The following is a 19,632-nucleotide window of genomic DNA, read 5'->3' on the forward strand; positions in this document are numbered from 1 at the left end:
GGGCAGTTTGATGTGCAGCTGGGGGATCTGGGGATCAAATAAGCAACCTTCCCATTAGTGGACAGCCTCCTCTAACTCCAGAGCCATAGCTGGTCATTTAATATTTGAGTACACTGTAAATCCTCAGTTGAAGGTTTTGACCATAAAAATGACACCGTTTTGAGCTATGCCATATTCAGTTTTTGTTGTCAGAATTAGATGCTATGTAGCCTCAAGTTGAGCCAGTCTCCCATATTAATGGTGGAGTTCTTTGTATCTAACACATATCAACAGATGTTGAATATAATCCCTTATCAAAGGCTGATTGGAAAACTTTAAAAGTTTGTTATGATAAAAACATTGGAATCTCTCCGCACTAACAGGAGTTTATCCCCTTGATAGAGCTTTTATGGCTCAGCAGTTAAGGAGTAGCTTATATAGAACCTGGCTTGGCTCCATTATAGTGATTGGTTTGCACTGGGTGGCTGAGACGAACATGCGCTATAAATGACAGGTGATTGACGACATGAATGTAAATGGAAAGCAAGGTGTAAACTGTCTACTATCGGTGACATTTATTGCAGGATGAAAGGAAACACTTAGGAGACATGTCTAAGCACTCAGAAGACTAATAATTACAATTGGTTGTTAATCTGTCTACCTTTTTAGAAGTGACTGGCATAATATGATGGCATGACATGAGTGCAAGACTTGACACTAAAAAGTCCTCACATTCTTGCTTGTTTTCAAAGAATGGAATGAGGCAAGATATGTGTTACAGAACCTCAGCGCACATGGGAAAATCTAGAGCAGGGAAGTGAAACTGGCAGCCAGCTCCAATTCCAGTATCAGTTTAAATACCCATATTTGACATGACTGAACTGCATTCTTTGAAATACAAATGGAAATCCCTTTCTCTATTTAAGTTTTAATTTACAAGGCAAGGAAATTGCATCGTGCAGGGAAACCAGTGGTACTGATATATTTATCAGGATGTTTTTTCCCCTTTTTAAATGACTAAAAGGAGAAAAAGTACAGATATCACCAACTGGCAGATGTGGAAACAGAAAAAATGTGAATGAGACTGCGTGCTGGCAGTCTCACAGCCTCAGATCAGCTTTGTGTGCTTGGAATACATTGCCAGAGGACAGCAGGAGAGAGAGCAGAGAAAGCTTGCAAGAGGGTGGGAGGGAAGTAGGGATGGCTACTTAACTGAGGGTGAACCGCTGTGTGAGCGTGATCTACCACTGTCGCACTCGCCGTTCCTGTGGTAGAAATGAGGGATTTAGCACATCTGCATCTCTGTCACATCAAGATCTGGTTTAATTGAGGCATTCATTAATACACATGGGATGCATTTTTGAGAAAAGGACTGGGAAGTTACCGTTACTTAACTGCTGAACCACTCTCGATGCAGATTTTGATGGATCTTGTAGGATGATATCTACAGGTTGTTTTTGATTTAATTCTTCCCTTACAAGGTAAGGCTCACTTTTTGATATACCTCTATCCTTTTATACACTTAGTCTTAAGTTTGTATAGACTTTGATTACATTATACTTGGTAATATGTGTTATACCCAACTTGTGCTCGGGTAATGTACATAGAAAAGGTATTAGATCTTGTTTCTTAGAACTGAAGCATGCGGAAGTTATGTACTTTCTATTGAGGTACTAAATTGGTCTAAATTTCCATAGCAAATATTTTTTATAAGAAGTCAACTTAAAAACTTTAAAAAAGAAGCATGTCTTTTTTTTCATGTTGCCAGAGATCATGGAATAAGGAGAGACAAAGAGATTGCTATAGGCTATTACTATGACTGGCCTGACCCCAATCCCCAGTCAGCTCCTTAGCCTTACTTTATCCTGGACAGTTAAATAATAAATCATAGACTATTAGAGCGCATAGATAGTGGTTCATGGTAGCCTGTGAACTTACACCCTAACAGGTGTGGCTACATGTTGTTAAAAAAAATGTATTTCGTAATACCAAAGGTGTTGTACAACATAAGTATAAATTTTATTTTAGCTTATTTAATTAACTCATCCAAAATGATAAAACATTTACAGTTGAAATGGTAATGTGGAGCATAATGCTCCCAGTTAATTTCGATTAGCCTGACTCAATTTAGCTAAAATGCTAATCGTCAGAATATTGGCTCCATTAGTGATTGGAAATATTCAATTGTGATAGCCTTGATTAGACTCTGCCTACCAAACCCCTTATCAGGCTAACACACACCTTCAGTGTTCAAGTGCTTATTGGGAACCTCCATTGCAGGGGTGTAATAATGTGGTTAGCAAAATAATTACTGTGAGCTTGTTCATTAAAACAGATAAAAATAACTTGAAATTAGCATGATAATAATCTGTTCATGAGTCAGTTAAAAACTGTTTAAGGTTGCAATTAAAACCCAAGGATATTATGAGGACTCTTTTCTAATGCTATAGCCCCATTGTTGTCACAGAAATAAAGCCCCAAAAAAAGAATTAAAAAAAAAATGTATTTAATGTTCTTAAAAGGTGGCAGTGAACAGTCAATTCAGCCAGCTAGAAAGCAGTGGTATCCTTGCCAGTCTCTGTCTGATCTTTATGCACAATTGTTCTTGTTAGCATCATAACTATATGACTTTCTAAATTTCTGACATGATTAACTCCATGATGATGCTCAGTGGACAAAGACAAAATCGCTGAGCTGTGTTAAATATACCAAATACGATTGGATTGCTTTCCTAGATTATGTATTGCCATCAGATAGATTTATGTTGCATTTTGAGGTATTTAATAATCCCTTTAGTGTGTACAATGTAGGCAGTTGGTCAAGCCACCAAACCGTGCAGCTGGTATGGGTGTAATTGAATGACATTGCCTTATAGGAAAGAATTGACCTGTCAACTAATTACTGAGCTGCCTTTCTAAACAATCATAATTACAGAGATCTAAGCAGCTGCATGGTGATCGCTCTGCAAGTTGACGCTCTGACTAAGAGGGGGTCAGTTAAAGCAACTATTTCTGGATAGGACTGAATTCTCGTTCAGAGTAATGTCAGACATCAGTGTAGGAATGAATGTGCACTTAAATGTATTAATCTGACTCTGACTCGTCTACAAAATTACAAAAGCAAAAATGCATAGTACTTAGACATAACTTGTTGGCTATTTAAACATACCTTACTTTTAATCACAGTGGCAAAAGTTAGAGTCACATCTTATTTTTTTCTCCTGACCAACAGGTCTGTAGATCATAAAAATATAATTCCAGTAATTTCAAAAGAAATATGATTAGTGATACAACAATTTGATTTTCTGAGTTTTAATTCCACTTCCATTTGTTAATTTGAATTAGAAATGTAATAACTGAAATTTTGTTGCTATTTTATGGCACAAATGAACTAGGCAGAACTAAGTAGTAGCAGAACTGCCAACTAAAGTAGATTAATATACTGAATTTAATTAACAAACAACAAATGCAGATTAGAGCTAAGAGTTTGCAATGCTTTATCAGCCAAAGAACTTGATATTTTCTTTTGTCAGTCAAGGTGTAGGAACTCAGTCACTTAAAGCTTAAAATGTTGGCTTATGCTTACCCCACCTTAAGGAGGAGTCACTGAAGCAGTGGTTTGCCAATGTGTGGGAACAGCTGATCAAAACTGCCACTTCTCAGGGATGTTCCCCAGAGGACAACTCAGTGGACAGGATGAATCGTACAAACCAGAGCCACTTCCAGTCTCACCGAAGAGAGCAGACCTGCAGAGGAGGAAATCACAGAGCCCCAAAGCGGGGCAAAGCCTGCGCAGAAAGCTGCAAAAGTGCCTGCAGGGGCAAGATGATGACTCCTGTCACATCCTCTCATCAGTGGACACCAAAGCTGATCTCACCCAGTCTGGGGAAAACAGTTCTGATGTGAAGGACACTATACCCAGGCACACTGAAAGGATTGGGAATGAAGAAGAGAAGGAGGAGATGGAGGATGACGAGGCAGAAAAGGGTTCTAGTAACATAGTGGAACATATCCTAAAAGAGCTGAAAGGCATCAACAAAATTCAAGAGGAAATATCTGACCTAAGGCAGTATCTAACATCTGTGCGAGGCTCGGTGGATGAAGTATCTTGTTGTGTTGATGCAGTGCTCAGTGAAATAGGTGAGCTGTACTCTGGGGCTTCAGCTTCTCCTCATCCTAGTCCTGTTTCTCAAACACCCCGCATCAGAAGGGGAAGCCTAGGTAGGCAGAACGCCATAACATCTATTCATTCAGCATGTATACCATCTCAAAGATCACTGATACAATGGAATGTTGATAGAGTCACACTCCAGTCAGACCAGCAACCAGACCAAGAGACCTTGGAGCAGAGTTCAAACAGGAGCCCTACAAAGCCTGATCCCGGCTATCTGGAGCTTCATTGTGGCAATGGCTATCAAAGCAACAGTTCTTTGTCATCATGTCATAGTTCCAACTATCCGGAAGCAGGCTTTCTCTCCGGTGACACAGAATATGATGGGTGGACTCCTGTTGATATACAGCACAGTATTAGTGGAGAAGGAGGTTGGAGTGAAGAGGATATCTACTCCTGTGCAAACAGTGCAGAAGGGCTTGAGAATAGTTTAGGTGTTTGGGATAGGTCTGCTACAGATGAAACACTAAGTACCACACCTGGTCATTCTTCACATAACAGCTCGGAGCATCTTTCTTTGCTGTTTGGACAACATTACAACTCTCCCTCAAGTTCATCAAGTATGGTGGACTGGAGGCCTCCCAGACTACAAACAGAAGAAGAAAACTTGGAATGTGACTGTTCTGCACACTGCCCATACTCCCGTAGTTCTGGTTACCACACCATGGATGCTTGTGCAAACGCACTAGGTAGTGGGCCCTCCAGGAGTTTGAGTTGCTCCACTGTGCTGTTGACGGATTGTGATGATGGTTACCGGGAGACACATTCACTTTGTGATGACTGTCCATCGTCAGGTGATACTCTTGATCTGGGATCTGCTGACAGTTTGGACAGGGAGTGGACAGATCCCAGTGTCTCAAGGGATGAAGCAGATGATTCTTTGTCACTACAGTCTTCTGAAAAAGATCCAGATAGTACCCAGGGCCCCAATGTAGGTTTTGATGTCACAACTTTCAGCAAGGCTGTACTCACTTTCAGATCAGCTTTAAAAGGAGCTCTGAAAAAGTTGGAAGGATCCAGCCCTGAAAGTGTGAAAGATGATAGTGGCTCTGAGGCATCCCCACCCCCTGCCAGATGGGTCGCTGTACAGGAGCCAAGCAGTACAGATTGTACAGAGGGAGAAGTTAGTTCGGCAGAAAATCACACTCATTTTGGCACTCCAAAAGAGGACAGTGAGGCCTCAGTCTATGTTGATTGTAGAGAGCCACATGAGACCCTACCATGTTCCCTACAAGCATCTCCCCGTGAAGCAAGCCACTCTCCCCGCACCCCAACTGAGTATCACTCTGTGGAGATTTCACATGGCAAGGGAGAATGTCCTACTGATGGGGAATTGTCCAACCTTGACTTAACACCAGACCACTGTCCAGAAAGGCAGAGCATAAGTCCTTTGACACCAGTGCTCAGTGCAGACGAGGTGCGGTTGAGTCCAATTAGGGAAAACCACATTCTTGATGAGGCAAATCAAGGAAAGTCTACCGATGCCAGTCACAGAGAGCGTATGGCTAATTTCCAGCGCATTCTGAGGGAGAAGAGGCAAACCCGTCACAGACTGTCTAAATCTGCTCAAGGGTCTCAGGGATCCCGTGGCTCCTATGGCTCTCAAGGGTCTCAGGGATCCCAATCTCAAGACGAGTTTTTTCCAGGTATATTTAAGGATTTTATTAAACTTTCATCACTGGCAAGCCCAAGAATTTCAGCAAAAAAATACACCTTAAAATGTGTAGTGATCTGATTACATTTATGTATATAGCATTGAGATTGAATTTATATAGCATTATTCAGGTACAATTTCTAATTCTTCTGATGTTTTTTTTCTTTGCAGAGTGTTGGAGAGAAGAGAATCAGGTTACTCATATAAAATCAGATCAGTATTTAAGATGCAGTTACTTTTTTATTATTGTTTATTTTTATTCTCCATTACCTGTCCTGGTCAAAGAGAGTGCTTGTGCATGATACACTGTACACAAAAAGCACAGGTTATCTTTGGGTAGAATATAATATTGTAATATAACATAATTTTGAATTTGTGTAGAAGGCAATTGTCCCATCACTGAAGTTATTATGTGTAAAGAATGGTTTATCATTGGTTTCAGTGATGTAGTAGCATTTGAAAAAAAATCCTGGGTTCTGTTCTGCAGCTTCATGTTTTCCACAGCTTGTTTTCAGATGCTGTCAGAAACTCCTGTTTTGAGAGTGAACCCTAGAGGCATCTCCACTTTAAACCTCTGTCATCTCAAAGATAGATACGTAGACACTGATGAAAGACTCTACCTTTTTGAAGAAGTGAACATGAAGCCCCAGTCACAATCTTGGTGGTTTTATGACATCCTCTTTCTTTTATCTACCTTCTCTGAGTTATCTGAGGTGCTTGTTTAAAATATCTTTTTTGCCGAGGGCTGTTTTAAAAAGATTTTACTGACATCTTGACCAGTGAAAAATGATTTGATCTGTGGTTGTCTATCTGCATGATGTCGGTACGTCATTGCATTTCACACTTCGCATAAAGGCATCTTCACTGTTTATTTAACTTTGCATGTTCTTTAACATCAGAGAGGTTAAACTCAACCAAAACCAAACATTCCATTACCTCCCTCTTCTCATAATGTACTGTTGTGTGTCACCTTCTATTAGTCATCAGCTTAAATTGTCACATTTGAAATTTTGCAGGTTCGAGATGAAGAAGAACCCAATGCTAGACAGGCCTGGGTCAAACCAGGGTAAGTCACCTACATTTGGTTTGCGTGGAACAATTTTATGTATCATTTTTGGAAAATGATAATTAAAAAACTAACAATAAATGAACATATTTTAATAAGCTCTAAATTGGTTATAGTGAAAATGTTCTACTGTGCACTGCTGTGTTATTGTACTTGATGACTTCTGATTTATTTTTATACTATTTCTGTTGGTGCATAGTGGTGGATCTGGTCTATATGGAATTGACAGCATGCCAGACCTGCGTAAAAAGAAGCCTATCCCCTTGGTCAGCGACGTGGTCAGTACTAACCTGTCATTGCTTTGCCACAAAGTTACTGTGTTTCATATGTCATCCTGTTTGTTTTGTTCTTTCTCTGTGAGTATATGTCTTTCTATTTGTGAGAACAACACAGAAGTCGCACGAAAGATGAAATTGTTATCAACAAATGGAGACAAATATGAAATCAGCCTGCTAATTTCTCTCTCCCTCCTCTCTTAAACCCAAAACTATTCCCCACAACTCTCTTGAATGCATTCACTCTCCTTGGTCAGGCTATGGTAAGTTAATAGAACCCAGTTGCCACTCCCCTTTCTACTTAAGTGAAAAAATATCAAGTAGGACAGATAAAAACACTAGTTACCACAAAACCTTTAGGTCCAAGGCATGTTGATCTCTTTGATCACTTTTTTTTTAATGCAAACTAAAATATTTGCATGAATTTTCTTGGTTGTGGTTAGCTTTTCATCCTACTTGATATTATTACTAAAATATATTATGAACTCATCATTGCCCCACCTTTTAGTTTGTATTTTTATTCACCCATATATTGGCACAAGGGTTGAATACACTACTAACACTGGCACAAACAATTTTGGCTGATGGTTCTGCTATTATTTTATAGTGGTGATGCTGGTTTATCTTCATTCTTTTTAGTAATCTCCTCTTCACTAGTTGCTTATAACTAATAACACTCATATGGGTTTTCTGGTCTGGTAAGAATTAACCTTACTCGCCATCCTTACAGCCACCCCGGGCCACCTTTTTAACCATACTGACCCTCAACTTTTATAATTTCAAGCGTGCTTGGTTGTGGGTTGTTGCTTATTTGATAAATGCTAACTTAGCCAAAATGTCCTTTGTCATCGGTTGTTCAGTCTCTCGTCCAAGCCAGGAAGGCAGGGATCGCATCTGCCATGGCTGCACGGTCCTCAATCAAGGATGAGGAGCTGGTGAGCATAACATCTTAAACTTTATTTGCCTTCAAAATGCAGTAATAAAAGATAATCATAAAATCAGCTTCTCTTATTGTGTCCTACTGTCTCAACATGCAAGGGCACATTTAACACTTTCTTTCTCCCTATACTGTAACTGAATTAGGAATTATACATTTTAAACAAAAAACATCCTCTTTTCAGAAAAATCACGTGTATAAGAAGACCCTACAGGCTCTGATTTACCCCATATCCTGCACTACACCACATAACTTCGAGGTGTGGACCGCCACGACGCCCACGTATTGTTATGAGTGTGAGGGACTGCTGTGGGGAATAGCTCGCCAAGGCATGCGTTGCTCCGAATGTGGGGTAAAGTGCCATGAGAAATGCCAAGAGTTGCTGAATGCTGACTGTCTACAGCGTGAGTACTGCTGGATTTTGAGCAGTTTTCCAAATGTTTGTCCAAACAATTGGTTTATTCTTCCCATGCACTGCGACCATACAACACAGTTGTTTTTTGTTTTTTTGCTGTATATTTAGGTGCTGCGGAGAAGAGTTCTAAGCATGGAGCTGAAGACCGTACTCAGAATATCATCATGGCCATGAAGGACAGGATGAAGATCAGGGAAAGGAACAAACCAGAAATCTTTGAACTTATCAGGGAAGTGTATGTCATCAGCAAAGCCATCCATGCCCAGCAGATGAAAACCATCAAGCAGAGCGTACTGGACGGCACCTCAAAGTGGTCAGCCAAGATAACCATCACAGGTGATCAGAACTCACAGAAAATTGATTAATTCAACCGAAGCTTTAACATTTACTCCTTAGAACTACAATTTGATTCTTGTTAATGCTAATAGTCGATCTTTACATCTTTGTTTTCCATCATTACTATAGTTGTCTGTGCCCAAGGACTTCAGGCAAAGGACAAGACCGGATCCAGTGATCCATATGTCACTGTTCAGGTGGGCAAGACCAAGAAGAGAACCAAGACCATTTATGGCAACCTTAATCCTGTCTGGGACGAGAAGTACCATTTGTAAGTCACCAGAAGTACTATAAATTTTTCATGTGCATGATTCTTCCTTATATTGTAAGTGTCTATAGCATAAAATAGCAAGCCTCTATTGCAACGAGGTAGGATTTATTAGTCAAAGAAGTTTTAGTTTCATGCTTCTTCTCCATAAACACTGAACCAACTCTATTACCTTTTATCTGTCTTTTCTTGCTAGTGAGTGCCACAATTCCTCAGACCGGATCAAAGTGCGTGTGTGGGATGAGGATGATGACATCAAGTCGAGGGTGAAGCAGCGTCTCAAGAGGGAATCTGATGATTTCCTAGGCCAGAGTATTATTGAAGTTCGAACACTGAGTGGAGAAATGGATGTCTGGTACAACCTTGGTCAGTATACTGTTGGGTTTATGGAGATCAGAAGCATATTATTGGTATACCAGGAAGAGGAGTGAAATATGCTTATTGTGCATCTTGCTTATTGGTTATTTTCAGATGATAGGGACCATAGAATAAACTCTCGTAGCTGCCACAACTTGGAGCAATGAGAGTAACAGTTACATTAATAACCTCTTAGATCCATAAGAGAAGATTACAATATAAAGATATTTTTACAGCAGGGCCCTTGGGTCATGAGATACTCCAGGTTGGTCACCCACGCGAGGGAATCAGCTTCACAAAACTGGATTTCATTTTACATTACTTTCTCTAAATGAATGATTGATCTCATGTACAGACTTCCCACATGCATGTGTTTGTGTTTGGTGCAAAGTGTTTTACATTCAGTAAGTCCAGTCAGTGGTTTGTTTGAACCTCATTAACCAAATCTTCTTCACCTGAAGCAGTAAGTGGCCCCAAGGCTCATATTGGTCTGCATGATAATGCTGGCTATCCCTGGCAAGCTTATTTGATGAAGTCCCTTTGTGCCTGCTGACAGTTGTTCTCATTTCAGGAAAAATAACTTGTTTCATGATAATGCCCACTGGGGGTGAAGATATTTTCATTAGGATGAGACCTGAATACAGTTGTACTAGTACATATGGGCTGCTTTGTTATTCCCTTGTTCTATTTTGCATGAGCACTGGTTATACAGCACAAATAAAGGTAGCTCGGACACCTCTGGATAAAATCTCATCCTGATTGTTATTTTTTTCACGCAGACTGTTTTGTGTTTGGAATGATATTTCTCAATTATTATTTGGCATCTCCTGTGTTGTCAAACAGCTTTTATCCATACTCAACTCACTGTTGATCCATAAACACTCTCCAGAGGTTAATTGACTGATTTACCCACCTCAGGGACTGTGTCATACTGCCCTGATCACTATCTAAAGCATGTCTTGTTCCTACTTGATTAAAGTGCTTAAATAGACTTCACCATGGAGACTATTAATCTTTGACTGGACAGCATGACACTGCATATGAATGTGTCTATAAATCTGCTGTTGTTTCATCATTGAGAAATGAAGCACTCAATTTAATATCCTTGGCTCTGAGTCATTAGAAATTAGAATTCCAAGCAAAATTAATGATCGGTCATGTAATCTTCCCAATCAATTTCAAACATTTTCTCTTCTCCATCTCTATCTTCCGGTGCTTGCATCCCTTTCATACTCTCCCCCCGTTTCTCCTCCTGATGTGTGATTATCAAGTAGCAGCACTCGAGTCGGAAATCGACCGCTCCGCCGACATGTACAAATTACCCCTAATGATGTGCCTGTCAGGGCAAATAGCAGGGGTGAGCCGCCGAGCACTCCACCTCCAGAGAAGCTCCGGCTCAAGTGTCTTCAGTGATCAGGCGCAGATCCACACAGCCCACTGCCATTGTCTCCCTCACTATCAGCTGGAGGACTTCTATTAGCGTTGCCGGCTCCGCACTGCCATCAAACTGTGGAAACAGAACCCCCTACAATAGAACTGCCATGTTAATAGTCTGTTATTACTGTTGTGTTAACAGACCTGGTTTTCTGTGTCCAAGTGGAGTGGAGTTATGAATCAAGATTGTATGTATTTGGGTTTGATTTACAGAGAAGAGGACAGACAAGTCAGCTGTGTCAGGTGCCATTCGCCTCCAGATCAACGTGGAAATCAAAGGAGAGGAGAAAGTGGCTCCGTATCATGTGCAATACACCTGTTTGCATGAGGTATTTGATTAATGAAGAACATAAACTTAAGGAATATTGCTTAAGCCTAAAGATTTCAGGCCTGTGTCAGGTAATTAAAGGGCAAACATAACTTTATCACCCTTGGAGAACAAATCTGAATTAAACAGCTAAACAGCTTTGTATTGCAGTCACGCCCCTTTCACACTAAGAGGCCGTCTTTGGGGTGGGTACTCACAGAAGGATTCCATCATCACTGACTATCAGCTTCTCACCTATTTACTGACGTGTGTTCTGTGTTATCATACTGATAAAGGCTTAGTATTTAAAACGTGCTTGTTTGTTTTTGCCCACACTAAAACTCAAGATTTGTTCTCCTTGAATTATATTTTATATTCTTGTCATACATACTGGACACTTGCTTTTTGAATAAGCCATCAGTTCATTCTTTTTCACTTTAAATCTTACAGGGTTTGTGTCTAAAAGGACATTAAAGAACAAAATGCCTGAATGTTTTGCTGCAGGTTGCCTGTGGATATAACTGACTGAATAGGATTAAAATCACGAAAATACTCTTGTATAAATTACATAATCCCACCTCTTCCTTGAAAAACCAATCTAAATCAATTTTGAATATTTTCTTTAATAAATAGCTTGTGCTTAGAAAATACAGTGTGTTCCATCCCACATATTCCTCAGAATTGGTTTAGGTCTAATAATGCCAAGGAAATGACAATAACACAGTGTCTCTGTCCACTACAGAACCTGTTCCACCACTCGACTGATGTGCTGGGCCAAGGTGTGGTGAAAATCCCAGAAGCTCGTGGGGACGATGCATGGAAAGTCTACTTTGACGATGTGGCGCAGGAAATAGTAGACGAGTTTGCCATGCGCTACGGGATTGAGTCAATCTACCAGGCCATGACGTGAGTCTGAGATATCGCAGTGGACAGAGGAAGTCTCTCACTACCTGTCCGTGTGCATGTTCATCCCCCTCACTAGTTCCTCGTCTCCCATTCTGCGTTTCGCTCTCATAGTGAAGTGCTTCTCAATGCTGTTGTCATTCCCTGTTGACCTCCAAATGAAAGAAAAATCAATTATAAATGGCCTGAGGATGGATTTGTCTCAATGAAATGTCATGCTCCATACAGCTGCCTGTTAGCTGGGCCCATCACTCACAGAAAGCACACTCCAGTGGGCCATCCTTCAGCCTAAACATGCCAGCTAGCTGATGGGCAGGTGAAATGACTGTTTCTAATAGGGATCATTAGGTGAAAACAAGACCCCTGAGAGGACACAGGCTGAGCAAATAAAGGCACCGCTACAGTATGAATGAAAGGTCTATGTAATTTTGAGTAATTTTATTTATCAAGCTCCGCTTGTGCTTCTCTTTCCAGCCACTTTGCCTGTCTGTCGTCTAAGTACATGTGTCCTGGGGTCCCTGCAGTGATGAGCACCCTGCTGGCCAATATTAATGCCTTCTACGCCCACACAACAGCTTCCACCAATGTGTCCGCCTCCGACCGCTTTGCTGCCTCCAATTTTGGGGTTTGTTTTACTGTAGACCAGATACACACACATGCATGCACGCACGTGCACACACACACACACACACACACACACACACACACACACACACACACACACACACACACACAAAATGTGTCTTATCTGTATTTTTGTCTCTTTTTCCTTTACTCTGTTAGCCTCTGTCTTTCTCCTTGTGTACATATTTTTTTTTCCTTTTCCCTTAATACTCAAATGTTAAGAATCTGTCATAACTTATTTTTTCTTTTATTCATTATACAGAAAGAACGCTTTGTTAAGCTTTTAGACCAGCTGCACAACTCCTTGCGCATTGACCTCTCAACCTACAGGGTAAGATTTTGATCGAACTGAACAAGAATCACTGCAATTAAAAAGGGATATTGTAATGAAAAGTTATATAATTGCCTTGGATAATGAAATAAGCTTGAGTTTGTATTATTACCTCATTAAAATTGTTTCAGTTTCTTCTCCAGAACTGCATAGTACCCCTTTAATGTCCATCTGCAAGTATATTACAGTGTAGTTCAAGTCTCATACAGAGGAAGAGAGCATAGTGTGCATAGGCATAATGGTCATTCATTTTATGGAATTTTCATAAATGAAGCTTATATAAATGTTTTTTGTTTGCAGAATCACTTTCCTGCCAGCAGCAAGGATCGCCTGCAGGATTTGAAATCCACTGTTGATCTTCTAACCAGCATCACTTTCTTCAGGATGAAGGTCTCTAACAGTGTTTTATGTATTGAATCGTTCTTTCAACTGCACATGCTCTATATGGGATCTTTGTGAATGGTTATCAGTTGATTTTTAAATGGGCTATTTTACTGTAGCTTGGCCATGAAACCACCATCTGATAAACTAGATGTACAGTATTGTATGTTGTTGTTGTGACTTCTAGTTTACAGTCACTCAGTCTGTGTCATTATATCCATCTGGTGTTCAGGTCCAGGAGCTACAGTCACCGCCTAGAGCCAGCCAGGTGGTGAGGGACTGTGTCAAAGCCTGCCTCAACTCTACATATGACTACATCTTCAATAACTGCCATGAGTTGTACAGCAGACAGTACCAACCCGTGGACACGGTAAGTCACATACTAATCCTCCTAATGGGCCATTTTAACCAGCCAGTCTTGACTGTCAGCCATCACAGTGTCACACTATTATACTGATTGTGTGAATCAAGTCTCTGATGTTTTTGTGTTCTATTCCAGAACAAAGAGGAGCTCCCGCTGGAGGAGCAAGGTCCGAGCATCAAGAACTTGGATTTCTGGCCCAAACTCATCATGCTCATTGTCTCCATCATTGAGGAAGACAGGAACTCATACACACCTGTTCTCAACCAGTGAGTAACAGTTTTCCTGTTGGCAGTTTAGGAAGAGATGTTGACTTTGATACCTGGTTCCAAATGTTCAGAACACTTAATCTTGATGTTTAAATCATGATACTGAGACATAAGATGTTTGGTCTTTTACAAATTGTGAATTTTCTTTCAGATTTCCTCAAGAACTGAGTGTGGGGAAGGTGTCAGCAGAAGTCATGTGGACAATGTTTGCTCAAGATATGAAGTATGGTATGGAGGGTAAGCCACACTTATTGTCAGATATCTATCACCATGGTTGCTTGCTGTGTTGTATCAATGACAGACAGCACGTTGTCATTTCTTCACAATCTAGAAAGGGTCTGTTGCATTTTTTGCTAGCTTTGCTGCATCATGCATTCTCCTACTCATTTGAAAGGGGAGGGTGGAGGGGGGTATTCAGGTGGTGGCAGTCTACAACCTCACGGCAGGATGCCACCAGATCCCACACACTGGACCTCAAATGTAGTGCAAATACTACAGGTATTCTAATAAATATTTTGCTCCCCAAACCCAGGTCATTGAACTGTTTCTGCAGTATCCTGTAGAGCCAAACCATACACTCTGTATTGTATTATTCTAAAACTGGAAATGGCAAGAAAGGAAGAGAAGTTCTGGGATGGAACTGATGCAGAGGCAGGGAAAAGCGATATAACAACTGTGCAGGGTTTGAAAGGAGCTTATGTCTCCCAGGAGCCTCTCAGTGATTTTTCTGCTCTGTACTTTACTGAACAGCAGCACCAGTCCCTAGAGGCAGTCAGCTTTATATCCCAACCCCTGTCCTCAAGATGAAACCCCTACAGAGACCATCACTGTTTCACACACTACAGTACAGAGGAGGTCACTCTTTCATTTTTCGTCATGCAGTGATATAAAAAGTGATGGAAAATCTTCATATGGAATGAGTCCTGAGAGATTTTGCTCCAGAGGCTTTACTAAAGTGTTCTCCCAATTTCAGAGTAGTGGTACTTTTAAGTAAAGCACCAAAAAGATACTCATGTGCCTGGTCGGAGCTTTTCATTATTAATGCTTGTGCAAAATTCTTCCGATTACTTGCTCCAGCTCATATGGCTTAAATAGAAGATGTATTGCTGTCATTGCAATGAAAACCTGAGAGTATGAGTAAAGACTTGTAATAAGTGAGCTGGTATGGTAGGATCGTGTCAAGTCACGTACATTTCTGGGCGAATACATAAAATGGGATGGAATGCTTTTTTATCTTTGTTGCCTCCACCAAGAAGGTTATGTTTCCACCCTTGTTTGTGTAGTTGTTGGTGGGTTTGTGAGCAGGATTACACAAAAGCTATTGAATAGATTTACAGATGGAGAATTGGTTTCAGCTCAGAATATACCGTCTTTAACATTGCCAGAGAAGGCATTTTTCCATATTTCCATTGATTTCTCAGAGACTAATACATGGGTCTTGATGAAAAAAAAATCATGTCTTTTGTATCTGCAGAGCACGAGAAGCACAGACTGTGTAAGAGCACCGACTACATGAACCTGCACTTTAAGGTCAAGTGGCTCTACAATGAATATGTGAAGGAGCTGCCAAACTTTACAGGCGTTGTTCCCGACTACCCATCGTAAGTGCTTTGGACCCTCCCATAGGCCAAACCATGTTTTCTATATGCAAAGAAATAATAAAAATAACTCTGGTTGTCTTATTTTTCCTTTGTAGATGGTTTGTACAATTTGTGCTGCAGTGGTTGGATGAAAATGAAGACGTATCAATGGAGTTTATGCATGGAGCCCTTGAGAGGGACAAAAAAGATGGAGTAAGAAAATTAAAGTTAAACTTGAAATTTTGAACCAGCTAAAGTCCATGTTTCTGTATGCACACAAAGTATCAGCACATGGGCATCAGAAGATTGTCCTACAGCATTTAGATCTGTTTCAGCGCTATACATTTTGAAAATTGATATGAACTAATCACTGTTTTTGTATTTTTTCATTTGTTTCCCCGTTCCCACCCTACACCGTCTTAGTTCCAGCAGACATCTGAGCATGCGCTGTTCTCCTGCTCTGTGGTGGACATCTTTACACAGCTCAACCAGAGCTTCGAGATCATCAGGAAACTGGATTGTCCCGACCCTAACGTCTTGGCTCAGTACAGCCGCCGCTTCTCCAAGGTGAGCACGATTTACTGGGTAATGAAAATAAAACCTAAACCTAGAGCCATCTCTCAAGTTCATCAAATTGATCTGTTATTTGTTTGTGATTGAAAGTCAAATGAGGATTTAGGTCTAAAACGTCCACAATTTATAATGGGTTAACTGTATAATCATGGTGGCCTTTTATGTACAAAAGCAACATCAAACTGTGAATATTTTCTTTCCTTAGAGACACTATCACATATGAGGAAAATTACAAAACAGCTACAGCATTGTCTGGAGGCCCATTCATGTTTTATAAAGTGAATTTGATATTCCCTCATTAAAAAGAAGTATTGAATTGGACATAATACTCCCCTGCTGTGGGATGGAGGGACAGCAAAGTTTTGTTTTGTGGGATTTGCTTCCTGCTGGTCAGAGAACACATTAAGGTACCTTTGGTTATGTTTCTAATACTTGAGTCGAGAGAGATGATATTTCAGACATATTCCCCAAAAGGGTAATAACCCCTCTGTCACATTGTGAAAATGAATATTAAACTGTTTAATTGTTTTGAATACAATTGTGTTCCTTACACAATTGTAATGTCTTTCTTCTTCATCTTTACAGACTATTGCCAAAGTTCTCCTTCAGTACAGTGCCATTCTGACCAAGAGTTTTCCTTCTTATATCGACAAGGAGAAGATTGTAAGTTGTAAACACCTTATCATTCTGTGACCCAAATTCTATGCTTATACACAACAGGCCATTTTAAAGGTCCCATAAACAGCCAAGTGCTATGTCAATACTGTGAAAGTCTCCACTCCATCCACAGAGAAATGTGCATGGCCTGGAATCAGAATCTGGGTGTGCCTGCACAGCAATCACTTTAAGATACTGAAGAGTTTCTCTCATGTGTGTAATCTCTCTGTCATCTTTCAGCCATGTGTCCTGTTGAATAATGTGCAGCAGTTGAGAATCCAGCTTGAGAGGATGTTTGAGTCGATGGGTGCCAAACAGGTAAGTCTGAAGTCAAAGGTGTGGATGAAAAGACAAAATGAATATGCTATGGCGTCCTACTCAATGGATGACAGTATCCAGTATTTTGCTGTTAGTGTCCTACCAATTATATAAAACAACAACAATTAAACATGGAAAGTCAATATTTCAGGGGTGGGTGCTTGTATAACAGTTGTGTTTGTGCCTCTCATGTATCAGATTGCCAGAGAGGAGGCACGGGTATGTATGGTACAGTAGTGGTAGCTGAGACTATGTTAATCAGATTGGCCATAGTGGAAGTCGTTTAGGCTGTGACTGTTATTTTATGTTACATTCGGGTTGTTAGAAAGGTCTATATTCTGTCCTGGTATCTGATGCTGTGCTATAGATCAACACTGACAGAGATTAGTCCGTGTGCTGCCTAATACCCTCGATTATATTGAGGCAGACACTTAATTAAATCATGTCCTCTGTATTAGTGTTCCTAGTGTAGCTGGAGTAAGGACAATCAATAGTTTCCTTGTCAGCTGTGACCCCCGTCTGCCTTGACTCCTACCATGCTTTCAATGTAGCTGTACTGTAGCGTATGTTTGGGTAGTGCTAGCTCAGTTGTAGGATTATAGCTGAAGTTTCAACCAGTGTGTTCACTTTACAATTAAAGCAAAATGAAGAAGTGGTGGAAGAGGAAGAGGAGGAGGAGGAGGCAGGAGAGGAGGAGGTAGGTTCCATCTTAATCTAAGCAGGGCTAGAACAGCTGTGTGTCCATACGAAAGTGCAGTTGTTTCATCAGTTTAATGGTGTGTAGTACACCACTGTATTGATTATTTCCCCTCTTCCTCTCACTTGGACAGAAGGCCGTAACTGACGATGAGGAGGCTAAGGCTATGGTGGGTACTGTAGATGGTAGCAGGTTAGAGTCGATAGAAGTAGGTGAACTGAAGATTAGAGGCTAGTAGATTCACAGTCCTACATAGCCAACCCCTCTCAAGCATTTACAATAGCTCAGCTGTTCTTTCCTAGTAACTTTTTTTTATTAGCTCTTAGCAGAAGTAGGTTGACGGGGGAATGTGTTCAGCCAGTATCTGATCATGAACTGAAGAAGTGGACCAAATGTCATGGCAGGACAAGCCAGGGGATCATAAAAGTTATTAGGAAGCATCATCTGAGAACCAAAATGTGCAAATTTTTTTTATCAATTCATCAATCAGGTGTTGAGATATTTCACTCTATTTTTAGTCGCACTTCTTGCTTGAAAAAGAAAAATACTTGAAAAATGGTAGGAACAGAGACTGTGCAGCTGATGTGCTCTGTGTACCTTGACCTACCCTTTGTGTATGCCAGCAGGGCTGTTGGGTAATTTATCTATAACAGCAAGGTTATGGAGAGACTCAAGGTGGAATTTTCCTTTGGTAGCTTGTTGTTAGTTTAACAATGATTGGTTAGAGTTGTATTAAACAGCAAGTCTTTTGCTGTTTAATTAATTAAGCATCATGTCATGATGTGGCGAAGGTGTTATAGAAGAGGGAATTCATGAGAACAAGATAATGATCCCGACAAGGTTACAGTATAGATTACAGTATTGTCAAACCGTGGTATATTGGTGCAACAAGTCAGGTTTTAGTTTTCTCTTTCAGTTTCTCTCTGACTGGGGTCAATTTAGAAAGTACTTCTTTAAATTGTCTGTATGATTGTGTTTGTTTGATACTGCACTATGTTGTAAGACATTCTTCATCGGATGCAATTAGTAAAACTCTACCATTAAAATGCAGTCTGTCATCTTTCTTTTCCATTTTAACTAATTTGTTTAAGAAAACAATGTAAAACAATTTATCTTGATTATTAACTATCTTTTACTTATCAGAATTAAATAAATCTATGTATGCTAGGTGTTTTTTTTATTATAAGTTGGAGTTATATATGTATAATTAAATAAATATAATTTATAAACCCATCATTCTATACATTTTTAATCAGGGTTAAAGGTAGCTTAATGACAGCAAAGCACATGAAATGTGAAAGAGTCAAAGATGACAGCTACTGAATTATGTTGAGCTAATTACCCTTAGCAAGGGTTGTTTTTTCTTTCCCGTCATTGTACTACCTCATGTATCAATAGGGAATAACAAACTCAATGACCTTGGTGTCAGTAATCCATAGAGTTGGATATTTTCTGAACATCTGTCAGTCCATCCCCTTAGTTGAAGCTAGCTGTGGCGATCTCAACAGCTGGCTTCCACTTGATGAAGCTCTCTTAATGTTGCTGTCTGGCTGGGTTTCTCTGTAGCGGAAAGTGCAACAGCCTCTTCTATGAGCCCAGAATAACTTATTATTTTCCATTGCGTAACTATTTAACAGAATAAAATGGATAAATAACAAGACTTTATTGTTTTGGTATAGTGAAGTCACAATCATATTCTTTCTCTCCTTTCTAGAGCAACAATAGAAAGCTAGCATGGCA

The 19,632-nt window shown here is 40.2% G+C and overlaps 1 protein-coding gene across 6 annotated transcripts in view; it reads left to right on the forward strand.

The window, feature by feature from the left end:
- The window catches only part of LOC119029619 (protein unc-13 homolog B-like), a 69,389-nt gene that overhangs the window by 42,189 nt on the left and 7,568 nt on the right, over window positions 1–19,632 (forward strand). For 2 of the 6 annotated variants that reach the window (XM_037116573.1, XM_037116574.1), the window contains exons 1-22: window positions 3,581–5,795; window positions 5,975–5,997; window positions 6,820–6,869; window positions 7,069–7,147; window positions 8,005–8,079; window positions 8,266–8,485; window positions 8,605–8,832; window positions 8,962–9,103; window positions 9,297–9,466; window positions 11,105–11,220; window positions 11,941–12,104; window positions 12,576–12,726; window positions 12,988–13,056; window positions 13,357–13,446; window positions 13,670–13,807; window positions 13,937–14,067; window positions 14,219–14,304; window positions 15,542–15,668; window positions 15,764–15,860; window positions 16,071–16,214; window positions 16,806–16,883; window positions 17,118–17,195. In XM_037116573.1, the coding sequence (XP_036972468.1) occupies window positions 3,644–5,795; window positions 5,975–5,997; window positions 6,820–6,869; window positions 7,069–7,147; window positions 8,005–8,079; window positions 8,266–8,485; window positions 8,605–8,832; window positions 8,962–9,103; window positions 9,297–9,466; window positions 11,105–11,220; window positions 11,941–12,104; window positions 12,576–12,726; window positions 12,988–13,056; window positions 13,357–13,446; window positions 13,670–13,807; window positions 13,937–14,067; window positions 14,219–14,304; window positions 15,542–15,668; window positions 15,764–15,860; window positions 16,071–16,214; window positions 16,806–16,883; window positions 17,118–17,195 (4,608 nt within the window). In that variant the 5' untranslated portion in view covers window positions 3,581–3,643. Of the gene's footprint in view, window positions 1–766; window positions 1,461–3,575; window positions 5,796–5,974; window positions 5,998–6,819; window positions 6,870–7,068; window positions 7,148–7,401; window positions 7,408–8,004; window positions 8,080–8,265; window positions 8,486–8,604; window positions 8,833–8,961; window positions 9,104–9,296; window positions 9,467–11,104; window positions 11,221–11,940; window positions 12,105–12,575; window positions 12,727–12,987; window positions 13,057–13,356; window positions 13,447–13,669; window positions 13,808–13,936; window positions 14,068–14,218; window positions 14,305–15,541; window positions 15,669–15,763; window positions 15,861–16,070; window positions 16,215–16,805; window positions 16,884–17,117; window positions 17,196–19,632 lie in introns of those variants that run through there. The other 4 variants (XM_037116568.1, XM_037116570.1, XM_037116569.1 and 1 more) reach the window with 4 other exon arrangements.

Source organism: Acanthopagrus latus, chromosome 12 (genome assembly GCF_904848185.1).
Source record: "Acanthopagrus latus isolate v.2019 chromosome 12, fAcaLat1.1, whole genome shotgun sequence".
Lineage (NCBI taxonomy): Eukaryota > Metazoa > Chordata > Actinopteri > Spariformes > Sparidae > Acanthopagrus > Acanthopagrus latus.